The sequence below is a fragment of the Amphiura filiformis genome, chromosome 14 (genome assembly GCF_039555335.1).
Source record: "Amphiura filiformis chromosome 14, Afil_fr2py, whole genome shotgun sequence".
Classification (NCBI taxonomy): Eukaryota; Metazoa; Echinodermata; class Ophiuroidea; order Amphilepidida; family Amphiuridae; genus Amphiura; species Amphiura filiformis.
The window spans coordinates 44,182,126-44,195,739 of NC_092641.1; the positions used below are offsets into that span (position 1 = coordinate 44,182,126).

The following is a 13,614-nucleotide window of genomic DNA, read 5'->3' on the forward strand; positions in this document are numbered from 1 at the left end:
AGAGTCACCATTTGCAAGATAGATGAATAAGGGAAGGAAACATATATAAACAAAAAACAAATTCACTATAAAGCCATCTTAATTGAATAGTTTGTCTCAAAGCCCCCCGCACACATTAGTAAAATTGTCTGCTTTTTGTGAGTTATTTCCGCTGGATCAAGTAAATTTCATTTTTTATCTCTTTTTTTTTTCTTTCCAATATCCACCGCACAAAAATCTCACTTCTGACATCGTAAGATGTAAAAGACCTTGTCAAAAAGCTTGTATCGCAGTTTGATAAAAAAAGTAAAAAAAACAATAACCCCTAATCACATTAAGTTGGCCTAACAATACCCTGCTTTATGGCTACACCCAAAGGGATAGAAACTAAGGCCTACCTGTCCCCATTCATTCTGGTATGTTCCTGATGGACAGCCTTTCTCCCCGGTACTCTGTACTTCACAATAGTGACCAGGAGAGCATTCATACTCAGCTGGACTGCTAATGTTCTGACCACCTGGACAATAGAAGCCTGCGTCACATGGACCAGTAGCTTCAGATAGACCGCTGTCCTCGCAGTAGTAACCTGTGGGATAAAACAAGTAAAATAAAAAGTTGGGAGTCTTTTTAACTGGTATCAGCCGGTGTGAACATTACAGCCATATGGTTCTCAGGATAAGGTCTGTTCATACTATGTTGCAATTGCTTTGCGGTGCGTTGCCGCACTTCATCATGCTGCAAAATACTGCATTGCAGTATCGCAATTAAGTTAAATATATTTAACCTTGGAAATGCGACGAATTGCGTTGAGTTGCAGTAAAAAGTAATCAAGCGTACAACAAAGAACAGACCCATACACCTCTGAACTAAACCTTGTACATGACTAACTAGGTCAGGCATAAATGTTGAAGTAGACTCATCAATTCATAACCTCATGAATATATGTGATGCGTGTGATCCAATCATATTTTATTATTTGTAACAACGTGAATGCAAATCGAGGTCATTAATATCTCACAATTGACGTAATTGTTCGAGGGTAAATATTGTTGTGCGTCAAATAAACTGCTCGCACACTTGTCACTGTATTTGGATTGCAGGCTACCTTGTTTGCACGGATTGTGACATGTACTTCTGTTGTTGGGCGTCCTGTTTTAGCCTGTTCAACTTTTGGAAAGGCAAAATGTAAAAAATGTTTATTTTATAAAGTGAAGCGATGAAAGTGACAGTTATGAATGAGGTCAATGAGGGATTTATATTCCTCAGTTCAAAGGCAAAATGATTTTTCACAATGTCCTCCATATAACCAGTGCATACTTATTAACCTCTAAATAGTAATTCAGCAAATGCTTGATTATATTACACCTTCTGAAAACGGAATCCAAGAGCTTCATTCAATTGATGTTTTGAAGTGATTTTGAATTGTTTTTTGAGGGTTTTAGGGTTATTTTTAAAGTATTGTTGAAGCTTTGAACTCTCAAGCTTTTTGCAATTATGTAAGGATCTTTAAAACCTACCTTGTTCATGTTTAAGTTAACTTTTATATTGTTTCTGAAGATATTCTCTAGTCAGAGCAACAAACCTTTTAAACCTCAAACAAGGGTACATTTTAAATCTAAAACTTCAATACCTATCTACGATACATACCTGGTAAGCATGGTTTGCAGTCACTGAACTCAACATTGCCAGTTGCATTACTAAAATACCCAGCCGGGCATGGATATGGATCATACGTTCCCTGTGTGCAGTAATGACCCACAGGACACAATCCACCGGTCACGTTATCCTTAGGATCCGATACCGATGCTCCTAGCTTACAGTAGTACCCAGCATCACATTCTCCGGTCTCGTTAAACAAGCCGTAATCGTCGCAGTAATATCCAGGAGTACATAGGGTAGGCTCTATGGATCCTACCGGACAGAATTCACCGGGCTCACATTGGCCACCGGTGGAGTTGCCGGCACAGAAGCAGTTGGTAGTCATGTTATTGTGGCCGTAGTCTGTTGGCATGTCTGACCAGGAGCCACGGATGCAGTACCAACCAGCAGCACAGAGACCTGTGGAATTATCCAGACCTGTTGTGGCACAATATTCACCTGGTGGGAATAGAAGTAACAGATAAAATAAATTTGAAAAATTGATCAATAAAAAAGATTGTTTGTTATATATATTGTTTCAATAGGTACCAACTTAATTTAAGTTTGGGATACATGGTCACAGCTTTTTCCCAGTTTCTAATACATTTTGTTTCCCACAAAAAATAAAAGATAAGCTTTGAAAAGTAAAAACTTCTCATTCCCTCATCCTTGCAAATAATCTTAGTGTCCCATTATTACATTGGGCTTTTCCAGTTGAAATCCACACACCCCCTTTAGAAGACATGACCTTAATCTCCCACACAGGAGTGTAGATTTCAAATGGAATCACCCATTCAGGTAACCCCATTTGAAATTCACACTCCCTGTGTGGAAGATTAAGGTCATGTCTTCCATAGGGGTGTATGGCTTACAAATAGAATTGCCCATTCTTGCAAGTGAAAGGAAATCTTACCTGGTTTGCAAGGTTTGCAGTCTTCCAGTGCTTGTTTCCCTTCATATTCATTATAGTATCCTTTAGGGCAAGGATACTGTGTGAAGAAAGCAGTACCAGATGGACAGTAGTGACCAGTAGGACAAGGTGTGTTCGAGTATGTAGTGGCATTTTCTGGACACCAGTACCTGAAATTAAATTTGTATACAATAATACAATCTTAACAATTTGCTGCACAACACAACCAATTTGTTTCAACTCGTGATTGCAAGGTTACTGGTTCAAACTACCTACAGTTCAATCATGCTGTGCACTTACACATAGCTATTCAACTTTGGTTCACATCAAATTCAGTTGTGATGTAGGTGCGTGTTTCTCTGGTCAGTTAGTATCAAATCACTCGCGTAAAGTTAATGGCACAAAGTGTACACACATGCATACACACATGCGCAATCGTGAAAAAGCTTTGACGTCACTACTGAACTTGAGGTGAACCAAAGTATATATTGCCTCCGTAGATAAAACTACTGAAGCTTATGGCTTTGCTTTGCAGCATGTTAATGAAGGTGATGGAACCCTCAGGTTTAGTTGACAAGAGTAGCGGTTTACATGACAGATTTGGCATGTTTGGCAATAAAAAACAAAATTTCCGCTACTCCTTCATCAAGTATCAAGTGGAAGTCAACCTCATCTACATTACACAGCTACATCTCAACACCAGATACAAGCTGTCTGGCATCTGACCTCCCCTGACAAGCAAAGCTTAACAGACTATGCACTGGAGTTGGGCACTTCAATGCCAATATGTGGAGATGGGGGTTCTGTCAAAGCCCAGCCTGTGAATGTAGAGCGGAGCAGCAGACAGCTAACCACATCAAAGTGCCTGCTCTATCACTCACCAATTGGAGCATAAGGCCTGACAGATATTGATACAGAGAGGCTGCTTAACACTATAATGATAGACAAAGATAAAAAAGACTAGTTTGCGTCTGACGTCATCTGTCAATCAAACTCCGAGCACGGTTTGTTTACAAGTGTCGTGATGATATGAGTTGCTGAACACGGCGGTAAAACCGGGCGCCTTATTGTTAATTTTGCACCTTTTAACATCTCAAAAGTTAGGTCTTAATAGTAGGAAACTTTTTTTGGCGAAGGCACCATGTCCACAATGCCTAGAAAAGTTGCTTTTTGCCTTGTAAGAGCGTAATTTTTTCGCCATTCACTGCTATTCCTTTTCTCCGATCGGCACCAGCCAGATGAATCGACCTTCATTATACGCGCTATTAGCCAATCAAGGATCGTAGAGAATTTGATTGACAGTGACGTCAGACACAAACTAGTCTTTTTATCTTTGTCTTTCATTATAAGCTTGAGATCTGACTATCCCCTTGGTTTTAATGTTTCATTAACAAAGAAGAAATATTCTTGCATAAAAAAGAAGTAAACTGGCCTCAAAAAGAAAATTTTTCACAAGGTCATATCTTAAAATCCTGTCCATAAAAATGAACCAAAATTGCACACAGGATTACTTCAATACTCTATACTCTAAACAGTAACCAAACAGATGTCTAACTGAGACAACAGCAAAATGCACTGACATAGAACAACCTGTTTCTTGAAGAAAGTGTGTGAAAAACAGAAGCAGCCCCGTTCCACACTATTCCACTTACTCTTTGGAAATTATCACCCATGTAAGGATCTCGTACGCGTTTTCACAGATTTCATTTTCTGGGTGCCAATTATTCGCCTGTGAATATGGTCCAAAAAGCTGTTCTATGTCAGTGCATTTTGCTGTTGTGTCAATTAGACAACTGCTTGGTTACTGACATGTGTTTTGTATTGAAGAGTATTGAATTGTATTGTATTGAAGAATATTGTATTGAAGAGTAGAGTATTGAAGTAATCCTGTGTGTAATTTTGGTTCATTTTTATGGACAGGATTTTCACATATGACCTTGCGAAACATTATAAGTTTCAACAACTTCTCCTATACTTTTGTACAGGAGCCAACCGTTGTTAATCCATGATGAATCCACACTTTTGCAGTAAGCGTATAAGCGAACGCGCAGCGCACATCCGCGTTACGCGTGAGCACGTAAAATTCGTCATGTCTGGAATATGTGTGCGTATCACGCTTACAAGTTGAATTCAGTATTTTGGAAGTATCGGATAAAGATCACCGATCTTTTTGTAAGGTTGACTGTCAATGATTAACTGACATTCCTCATGAAATAATCTGCGTGGTTTACTTATAAGTTGAATTCAGTATTTTGGAAGTATCGGATAAAGATCACCGACCTTTTTGTAAGGTTGACTGTCAATGATTAACTGACATTCCTCATGAAATATAATCTGAGTGGTTTACTTACAAGTTGAATTCAGTATTTTGGAAGTATCGGATAAAGATCACCGATCTTTTTTGTAAGGTTGACTGTCAATGATTAACTGACATTCCTCATGAAATAATCTGCGTGGTTTACTTACAAGTTGAATTCAGATAAAGATCACCGATCTTTTTGCAAGGTTGACTGTCAATGATTAACTGACATTCCTCATGAAATAATCTGCGTGGTTTACTTCGCTTGGGCAGCTAAAGCTGCCCTCGCGAAGTAGACGACGCGGACGCATCGTTGTTAATCGGTGATGAACAACGGTGAAACATGATTGAATCCCTAATTCTTTTTGAGGCCAGTTTAGTATACAATATTCTTACCCTGGTTCACAATCCAAACATTCCCACTGTCCTTCCGATGGGTTATACGTGCCAGCAGCACACCCCAGTGGGAATGAGGTACCATTAGGGCAGTAGTACCCAGCAGGACATGGTCCACCAGTAGCATCTTCTACAGGGTTATTGGGATCTTGGGCTCCTCGTAGACAATAGAAACCTGCGTCGCAATCACCTGTTGGCTCTGTCAGACCTTCTGTGCCACAGTATTGACCATACAGACATGGTGTACACTCATCCTGTAAAATTGAAACATTGAAATTATACATAAACATGTTTGTAAAAGCAAGTCATTCATGCATAGGATTTGGGACTATTGTGGCAGGAGGTTTTGAGAATACAGTCAGGGAATAAATAAAGATTGGGAAGCGTCACTTTATATAAAAAGTAATACAACTATGGAAGCCGCCATTACCTTGCCATTGCTTAGGCCTGGAACACTACCGCGATTTCTACCGGCTGCATCGCGCCCGTGCTCCGCGTTGCAGTAATGAAAATAACCCCTAAAATCGCGGCTTGCTGCATCCACGGTTAGACTTTTTCAAGCCTGCTACAGTGCATTTTTTTCACATGTTGAACAGCTTTTTTAATACTTTTAATTATATTTTTTAACGCATCCATGAACCTAATTTATCAAATACATTAAATCAACCAACAATCCCGCTATCCGGGCCAAAATTTATAAAAGAAAAATACTGTTTCAATCACGAAAATTAACCTAAATTTCTTGCATACACGTAAGACTTGGCGATAGTCTATTCAGATATCGTTGTCAAGCTCGAGGTGATTGACACCTAATGATTGACAGTTGGGAACGCGTACTGTACGCGATGCTGAACGCGTAGCCATGGTAGCCGGGTGCTAAAGTGGGTGCTAAAACCTCAAATGGCGACCTCCATGCGTGTACCGGGGGGTGCTAAAGTGGAACCAAAACAACAGCAGGAATCATGTGTTAAATCGACATAGAAAAGAACAGGAGGTATCAGCGAAATTTACTGTCAGCCCTCTGATACAGTCAACCAACTTGGGTCATGAATACCGTATATCATTGAATAGTCGCCCCCTTCAATTAAACACCCCCTCCCCCGCCATCTTTTTCAACCAAGATATTTCAAAAATGCTGATATTTCCATGCTATCTTGTGTAGTAAGCTTACCAAGGTGCACACACGACCGATAAAGTCTGATCGTAAATTGTTCCTACGTTCATATTTTGTCATTTCAGCATTAGTTTTAAGCTTACCTAATGATTTTAACAAGAATTATTGTTCTAAAAATGACCTCTAATAAATGCCCCCCTTTTGAAAAATGCAATGCTCACGAGGGCGACTATTCGATGATATACGGTATTTGACTGTGGTTGAAATTTCCATCACGCTTGAAAAGCTGTTTTGGTGGTGATGTTGAAAGTATGTAATTTGTATTTTTGTAAAATATTTACAAATTGACTTTTAACAAAGCTTACAAACACCCAAAATATGAAAATAATATGCATTTTTATTTATAAAATGTGATTGTGATCAAACAAAATCAGAAATTTTGATTTCCAGATATAGACAAACAAAGGAAAAAATTCTTTTGTTGTCTATTGCTTTGGAAACACTTCAACTCACCGTATCTTTGGAACTAAATGTTCGATTTTATTAGGATTTTCGCAAAATGTACATTGTAGCTTTGCAGATGCGTTATACAATCATGTAGAAACTGAAAATTGAATATACCTGACTTCAGACTGATTTTGCTTGATCACACCACAAATGCAAATTTTGACATAAAGTTAGTTTACTCTGAAGTACAAAGTACCGACGCGGATGCACACATTGTGCCAACTTTGAAGGCACGCATACCTCAGCAGAGACAGAGCACTGCGCACTGTTTACGTGCTATATGCGCGCGGGCTGTCCCTTTGTACTTCAGAGTGGACAAACTGTAGATTATATGTATTTGTTTCATTTATTTATTTATTTTGGAAAATTTGAGTAGAAACAGACTATTGGTATACACTTACAGCAGATGTCAATTTAGTTGTATTGCTGAACGTTCCTCTTGGACATCCAGTTGGTGTGGCAGTTCCATTCTCACAGTAGTATCCTGTTGGACATACACCAGCAATACCTGCATACAGAGGGAGTAACAACAAAAAGTTAACTTGCCCATTCAAACAGTGTCACATTTTATATTAAACAAATCTTGTTTCTCTACAGCAGTAAAATAGCTCACCTTTTGGGTGGCTTTCTGTCTGCAATTCGCTAGCCTTTCTTCAGCCCCAATTATGATACAAATTAAATTAAACTGTGGTTTAGATTCTTAACATGAAATTAATATAATTGCATTAAAAAAATCAAATCATTGTTTAAACAGCTTCCAACTTGTCCACAAAATATTTTAAATTTTATTTCATAATTTTCTTTCTGTTTACCTTCAAAAAACCACATAGACAAAGCGAAACAAACAAAGAAACATATTTACCTTTGAAGCTGACTTCTGGTGTAGCCGTGTCCGACCCCTCCTGGCAGTAGTAGCCAGCATCGCACTCACCAGTGACTTGTGTAGAGTTGAGATAGGCACAGTATTTACCAGGACTACACTGTCTACATTGGGTTACATTAGCCAGGGATAGCTGGTCACTAAAGGTCCCTGTTGGACAAGGCTGCCAATCATATCCTGTACCCTCTGGGCAGTAGAAACCTAAAATATACAAAATGTCAAGAGAAAATGTTTCAGGTTATGATTAATTTTTGAAAATTATTCAGTGATTATTATTAAGGTTACTACGTTGTCTTCCTTTTGGATCACACATCGGATGCCTAATGCTACAATTAAGATCGCTGAACCATTTAGGTGGAAGAGTAGAACTGATGACACACACACCTACACATCCCTGCCCGTTTGTGCTGGCAATTGTGGAACTTGAGTAGTGCTAAACAAAGACATTTGAAACGAAGTTCAACAACTCTTCCTATACCTTTGTACAGGAGCCAACCGTTGTTAAACCGTGATGAACCCACACTTTTACTGTAGCGTATACTGCGAACGCAGCGAGACTACGCGTTCGCGAGAGAGCGCGTAAAATTTGCGTAATTATTGCTGATATCAAAAGAGAAATCATCGAAGTTTTTGCAAGGCTGAGTGGCAATGATTAACTGACATTCCTCGTAAAATAATCGTGAATTATATGATATTTAGCTTCTTTTCGTTGTTGAAAGGGATTCAATCATGTTTCACCGTTATTCATCACCGTTAAACAACTCGCGTCCGGCGCGTCTGCGTGGTTTACTTCGCTCGGGCAGCTAAAGCTGCTCTCGCGAAGTGAACCATGCAGACGACGCGGCCGCATCGTTGTTAAACGGTGATGAACAACGGTGAAACATGATTGAATCCCTAATTTAATCAACATACTGAGGACCAAAATGACGGATTTTTTTGCGTGTGTAGCTGTGTATGATAAACAGTATCAATATGCCTATGTACCAACAATAGTCAGAATTTTTAATGCACAATAGCAGATGTATCTCTAAATGCATTTGGCATGCAATTGTGACCTACTGCAGACCTCCACAAACTGAGGATGGTGCTTGTTTGCCAGTTTAAATGTGAAAAGTCTTGGGTGTGTCCTCCTTTGCAGGCAAACACTTACCCATAGGACAGGGCTCTGGTTCCAATCCTGTGACACAATAGTCCATAGCGGGGCATATCTCACATTCATGTTGATGTGTAATGGTTGTGTATGTCCCTGGATCACATGGTATAGGAGACTCAGTAGCACCAGGGCAGTAATGACCTGCCCAGCATGGGTCACCAGTCAGGCCACCATCATTAGGGGTTGGTGTGGAAGCATTACTGGAGCAATAGTATCTGTGAGGTGAGTGCATAACACCAATAACAAGATTTAAGATTATAAACATATCCATGATAAAACGGATAAAAATATTGACAAATATCTCATCAAAATCACATCACACAACTTAATAAAAAAAATGTTTTGCCATTTTCTTCTGATGCTACAAATTGTAGGACCTGCTAAACTCAGATTGAAATATTGTGCCTCATCCCAAAGGTTTGTATGATGGGCATTTAATATACAAATTGAGTTCATTTGTAGTCAAGTATAAACTGAAAAGCTTCCATTAGGCCTTACCCAGACTGACCCTAAAACAGGCCTTTTCTTATTTTTTTGTAATAAAAATTAATAAAAATTTTCTTTAATTAAGTTCCAAAGCCTTTATCATACGCAATTTACAGCTTAAAAAGTGTGTGTAAAGAAAAAAAAAGGAAAGAAAGAAAAGAAATGGCGACCAACCTACCCTATTTTTTTATGTTACGCCAATCAAACAAGTTTTGTTAGGCCTTAGCTCTGACTGGGGTAGATTTCCTAATTTGTGTTCCATAAAACCTAAAAGGAACCCTTAATTGAATGCTTGACATTTCAAGCTTTGCAACCCTAAACTTGTCAATCAACTTATTGCCTTCTCAAATTTCAAACAGAATTTAATATCTACTTCATTTTCAAAATGAGACACCACATACTAACCCTGGATCACATGGTCCTGATGGTGCAGTGAGCCCTGTACCATTACAGTAATAGCCTCCACTGCAATACTGGCATTCATCAATAGACTCCAACCCGTAGCTGTCAGACCATGTACCGACTGGACAGTCCTCTGGTGCAATTGTTCCTGAAAAGTAAGTGTGATTATAACAATGAATACCACAGTAAATTAATAAATAGGGTTGTTCTATTTAAAAACCACACACACATTGATGAAAATTTTGGAATTCAAAACAAATTCAAACAGTATACGAGTACATATTCATACAGATAAAATAATTAAAGAGATTAGCTTCAACACTGCACTAATTTTTGCTTACCTGGAATTTTTGCACTAGTTGGACTAGCTTCTTCAGCAGATATCTTCATGAGATATCATCACAGCATCACCATCTGCTGAAGAAGCTATAGTCGATCTAGCGAAATGCTCCAGGTGAAATTAAAATAGTGTTGAAGTTAAACTCTTTAATCAAATTCAAACAGGTTTTGTACATTCCAGGTCCAATAATTTTCATCCAAAAACAGTAGAAACTAGTGGCAAATGGTGGTCATAGACCACAAACCTAGCTGGGACGTTTGACATGACCTTTGACCTTTTAAAATGTTTCCCGGGTCACGAGGTTTGTTGTCACCGAGTTTGAGCCCTGTACCTCTTACAGATGTCCAGAAAATGTATTTCTAAAATTTGACCTCTGCATGACCTTTGACCCGACCCCTGCAAAATGTTCCTCTGGCCATGAGATTTGTTGTCACTGAGTTTGAACCCCATACTCCTTACAGATGTCCAGATAATGCAATTGTAAGATTTTACCCCTTTAATGACCTTTGACCCCAATTCTGTGTACAAGTTATAAGCACTGGGTATAGCCGATGCCTATGTGCAAGTGACATTATTGTGCTATGTAATTTGTAGCAGAAGAAGCATTTTGAAGGTATTTGGTTATATACCGGAAATACCCCCTTAATGACCTTTGACCTCAATTCTGTTTACACCCTTTGAGCACTGGATATAGTTGATGCTTATGTGCAAGTGACTTTATTGTAGGATGTTAGGTGTAGGAGAAGAAGCATTTTTAGCTGAAATCACATTTTTGGCCTATTTGACCTCTCTGTGACCTTTAACAACTTAAGTGCCATGTGACATGTATGATCATAGTCAGTGATGGTTGTGACCAAGTTAGGTCAAAATCGGTCAAAACATGTCTGAGCTAGAGCAAAAAGTGTCAGAAAATTGCCAGAAAGAAGAAGAAGAAGAAAGATCGGATAGCAAAACAGTACCTAGCTTGGGGGGTTGTAAACCCCCCAGCTAGGTAAAGATGTGGGATATTTCGGAAATCCAAACAAAAATTCCAAGAAAAGGGACCAAATTGTGTAAAATCCAACTGAATTTCAACATTGGACTATTCCAGTTAAAATCCATACACCCCCTATGGAAAACACAACTTTAATCTTCTACACAGGAGGTGTAGATTTCAAATGGAGCCACCCATTTAGGTAACCCCATTTGAATTAAATGCTCACTGTGTGGAAGATTAAGGTCATGTTTTCCATAGGGGGTGTATGGATTTCAACTGGAATATAGCCCATTTTCCATTTTTTTCAGCTGGATTTTAACAATTTCATCAGAGGTACTCGGTACAAATGACCATAGAAGGATGTGCCACAACGTGAGTAGCATGTTGGTCTTTTGGTATATCGATTATCCCTTTTGTTAGGCCAATTTTGGTATATGGATGGGTCCTTTTTTCATAATTTTCTCAATGTTGTTTGGAAAATAGCCCAATTTTTTCTTCGCTGTAGCCAAAAAGTTGGAATAACCTGTTATCAGTTTACAAGAATACATTATCAGTTTACAAGAATGTATAGGGCAATTTCAAATTGTTACAAAAAAGAATCAAGCTGATCTTACATACCTTGTACACAGTACTTCCCTTGAGGGCATTGTTCACCAGTACTACCATCATCTGGAGTAGAACTTGCTGCTGCTAATTTACACCAATAACCAGCCTCACAGTCCCCTGAAAGAATACATCCATAAATATGTTAGTGCTTATAAGAGGGCCAGCTCTAAAGTTCAGAATATATTGTCAATTAGTATGTTTTTCAGGTTCGCCGCCTGACAAGTTTGGAAACTTGCGAACCTGCAGAAAACTTTTTAATTGTTATAAACTCTTATCGTAAAAGCCTGTCCCACAATTAGAATATAGTATGTTCCGCTGCAATAAAAAAATTGCCATTGAGACAAAATGTCAAGAAGCAGAATAGATGGCAAAATAATTCAATTAATTTTAGGGCCAGTCATATTGATAAGTTCAGTGCATTTGCTCTGTGACAAACTGACATGTCATGCACATCCCTTAACACAGCAAATCAGCTGTGAATTGCTTCCCAGCTGTTCTATCTATCTGCCTGTTAAGGGGGTACTACACCCTTCAATAAATTTGTGTCTATTTTTGCATTTTTCTCAAAAACTAATAACAGAGTGGTAACAAAAGTTACGTATATTATTGGGGCAAGGAATCCAATTACTACACTGGAATTTCAGTGAACGAAGTCAAGCGGTTTGTTATTTATGATAAGAAATAAGGTACCGCTAGGATGTACGTTTCCTATCATATATACTGAACCGCTTGTCTTGAGTCACTGAAATTTCAATGTAGTAATTGGATTCCTTGCCCCAATAATATACATAACTTTTATTACCAGTGTGTTATTATTTTTTGAGAAAAATGCAAAATAGTCACAAATTTACCACAGGGGTGTAGTACTTCCTAAGCTTGTTTTTTCCATAAATTACAGTTCCACATCCACAATTAGCAGGTTACCTGTATCTTTATCAATATAAATCTTACTTGAAACATTTCTGATGAGGAGAAAAACATGTGTTTTCAACTTTAAAAAGAATTATTTTGATAAATATTAACGAATACATGATATTGATTTATTCCTTAAAGGTTAACGTATAATTCAAAGTACAATTTGAAGGCAACTAATTCAACAGCTGTCTTTGGTTTTGAGTTTGCTGTGATGCAGGTGCGTGTTTTATTGCTCGTAGCATAAAATTGTGCACAATAACCTAAGGCCCTTCGCACTTGATTATTAGTTTCCTGTTAAAGATTTTGAAAAAGAGACAAGGTGACTTTTAATTATTAATTATTAATTATCTTTTATTTTCTTTATCTAATTTGAACTATTACAAGCAACTATTGACTCATTTTGACAAGAGCGGACATTTAATTTATTTCACCACAATATTTGATTTTATAAATAAGTGAAGGTGGAGTTGTACTCTTTGTTCATTCATCATTATTGTTGATATTATTAAAGTCAGAAAATGGCAAGTAGAAGCAGTTGAAAGGTATTTTAAAGGAGAAAATTAGAAATAAAAATAAAATAATTAATTATTTTGAGATTTTCAATTTTGGACGCAGGTGGTAAACAGGAAACTAATAATCAAGTGCGAAGGGCCTAATCCAGTGGAGTGTATGTATACAAATGCATACAAAGGTGGCTTATTGGCACACTTGTGATGCAATTGCATAAAAGTACTGACATCACTACCAAACTCATCATTGGGCTATTCCATTTAAAATCCACACTACCCATGTGGAAGATTTTGGAAATATCTGCCACAAATGGAGTATGAATTTCAAATGTAAATGAACACATTAGGCAGCCCCATTTGAATTTCATACACCCTCTAAGAAAGATTCAACCTGAATCTCCCACTGAGGGAGGGTGAGTTTCAAATGGAGCTGCTAATGTGTTCATTCCATTTGATATTCATACTCCCCCTGTGGGAGACATTTTCAAAATCTTCCACAGGGGT

General features: G+C 38.1%; 1 protein-coding gene across 1 annotated transcript in view; it reads right to left on the minus strand.

Annotated features, from left to right (window-relative positions):
- The window catches only part of LOC140169444 (uncharacterized), a 52,350-nt gene that overhangs the window by 19,112 nt on the left and 19,624 nt on the right, over positions 1–13,614 (minus strand). Inside the window, exons 21-29 of the mRNA XM_072192705.1 lie at positions 11,699–11,803; positions 9,768–9,912; positions 8,874–9,091; positions 7,706–7,924; positions 7,245–7,351; positions 5,223–5,476; positions 2,531–2,697; positions 1,627–2,076; positions 378–565 (exon numbers count right to left, since the gene is read on the minus strand). Of these exons, the coding sequence (XP_072048806.1) occupies positions 378–565; positions 1,627–2,076; positions 2,531–2,697; positions 5,223–5,476; positions 7,245–7,351; positions 7,706–7,924; positions 8,874–9,091; positions 9,768–9,912; positions 11,699–11,803 (1,853 nt within the window). The remainder of the gene's footprint in view (positions 1–377; positions 566–1,626; positions 2,077–2,530; positions 2,698–5,222; positions 5,477–7,244; positions 7,352–7,705; positions 7,925–8,873; positions 9,092–9,767; positions 9,913–11,698; positions 11,804–13,614) is intronic.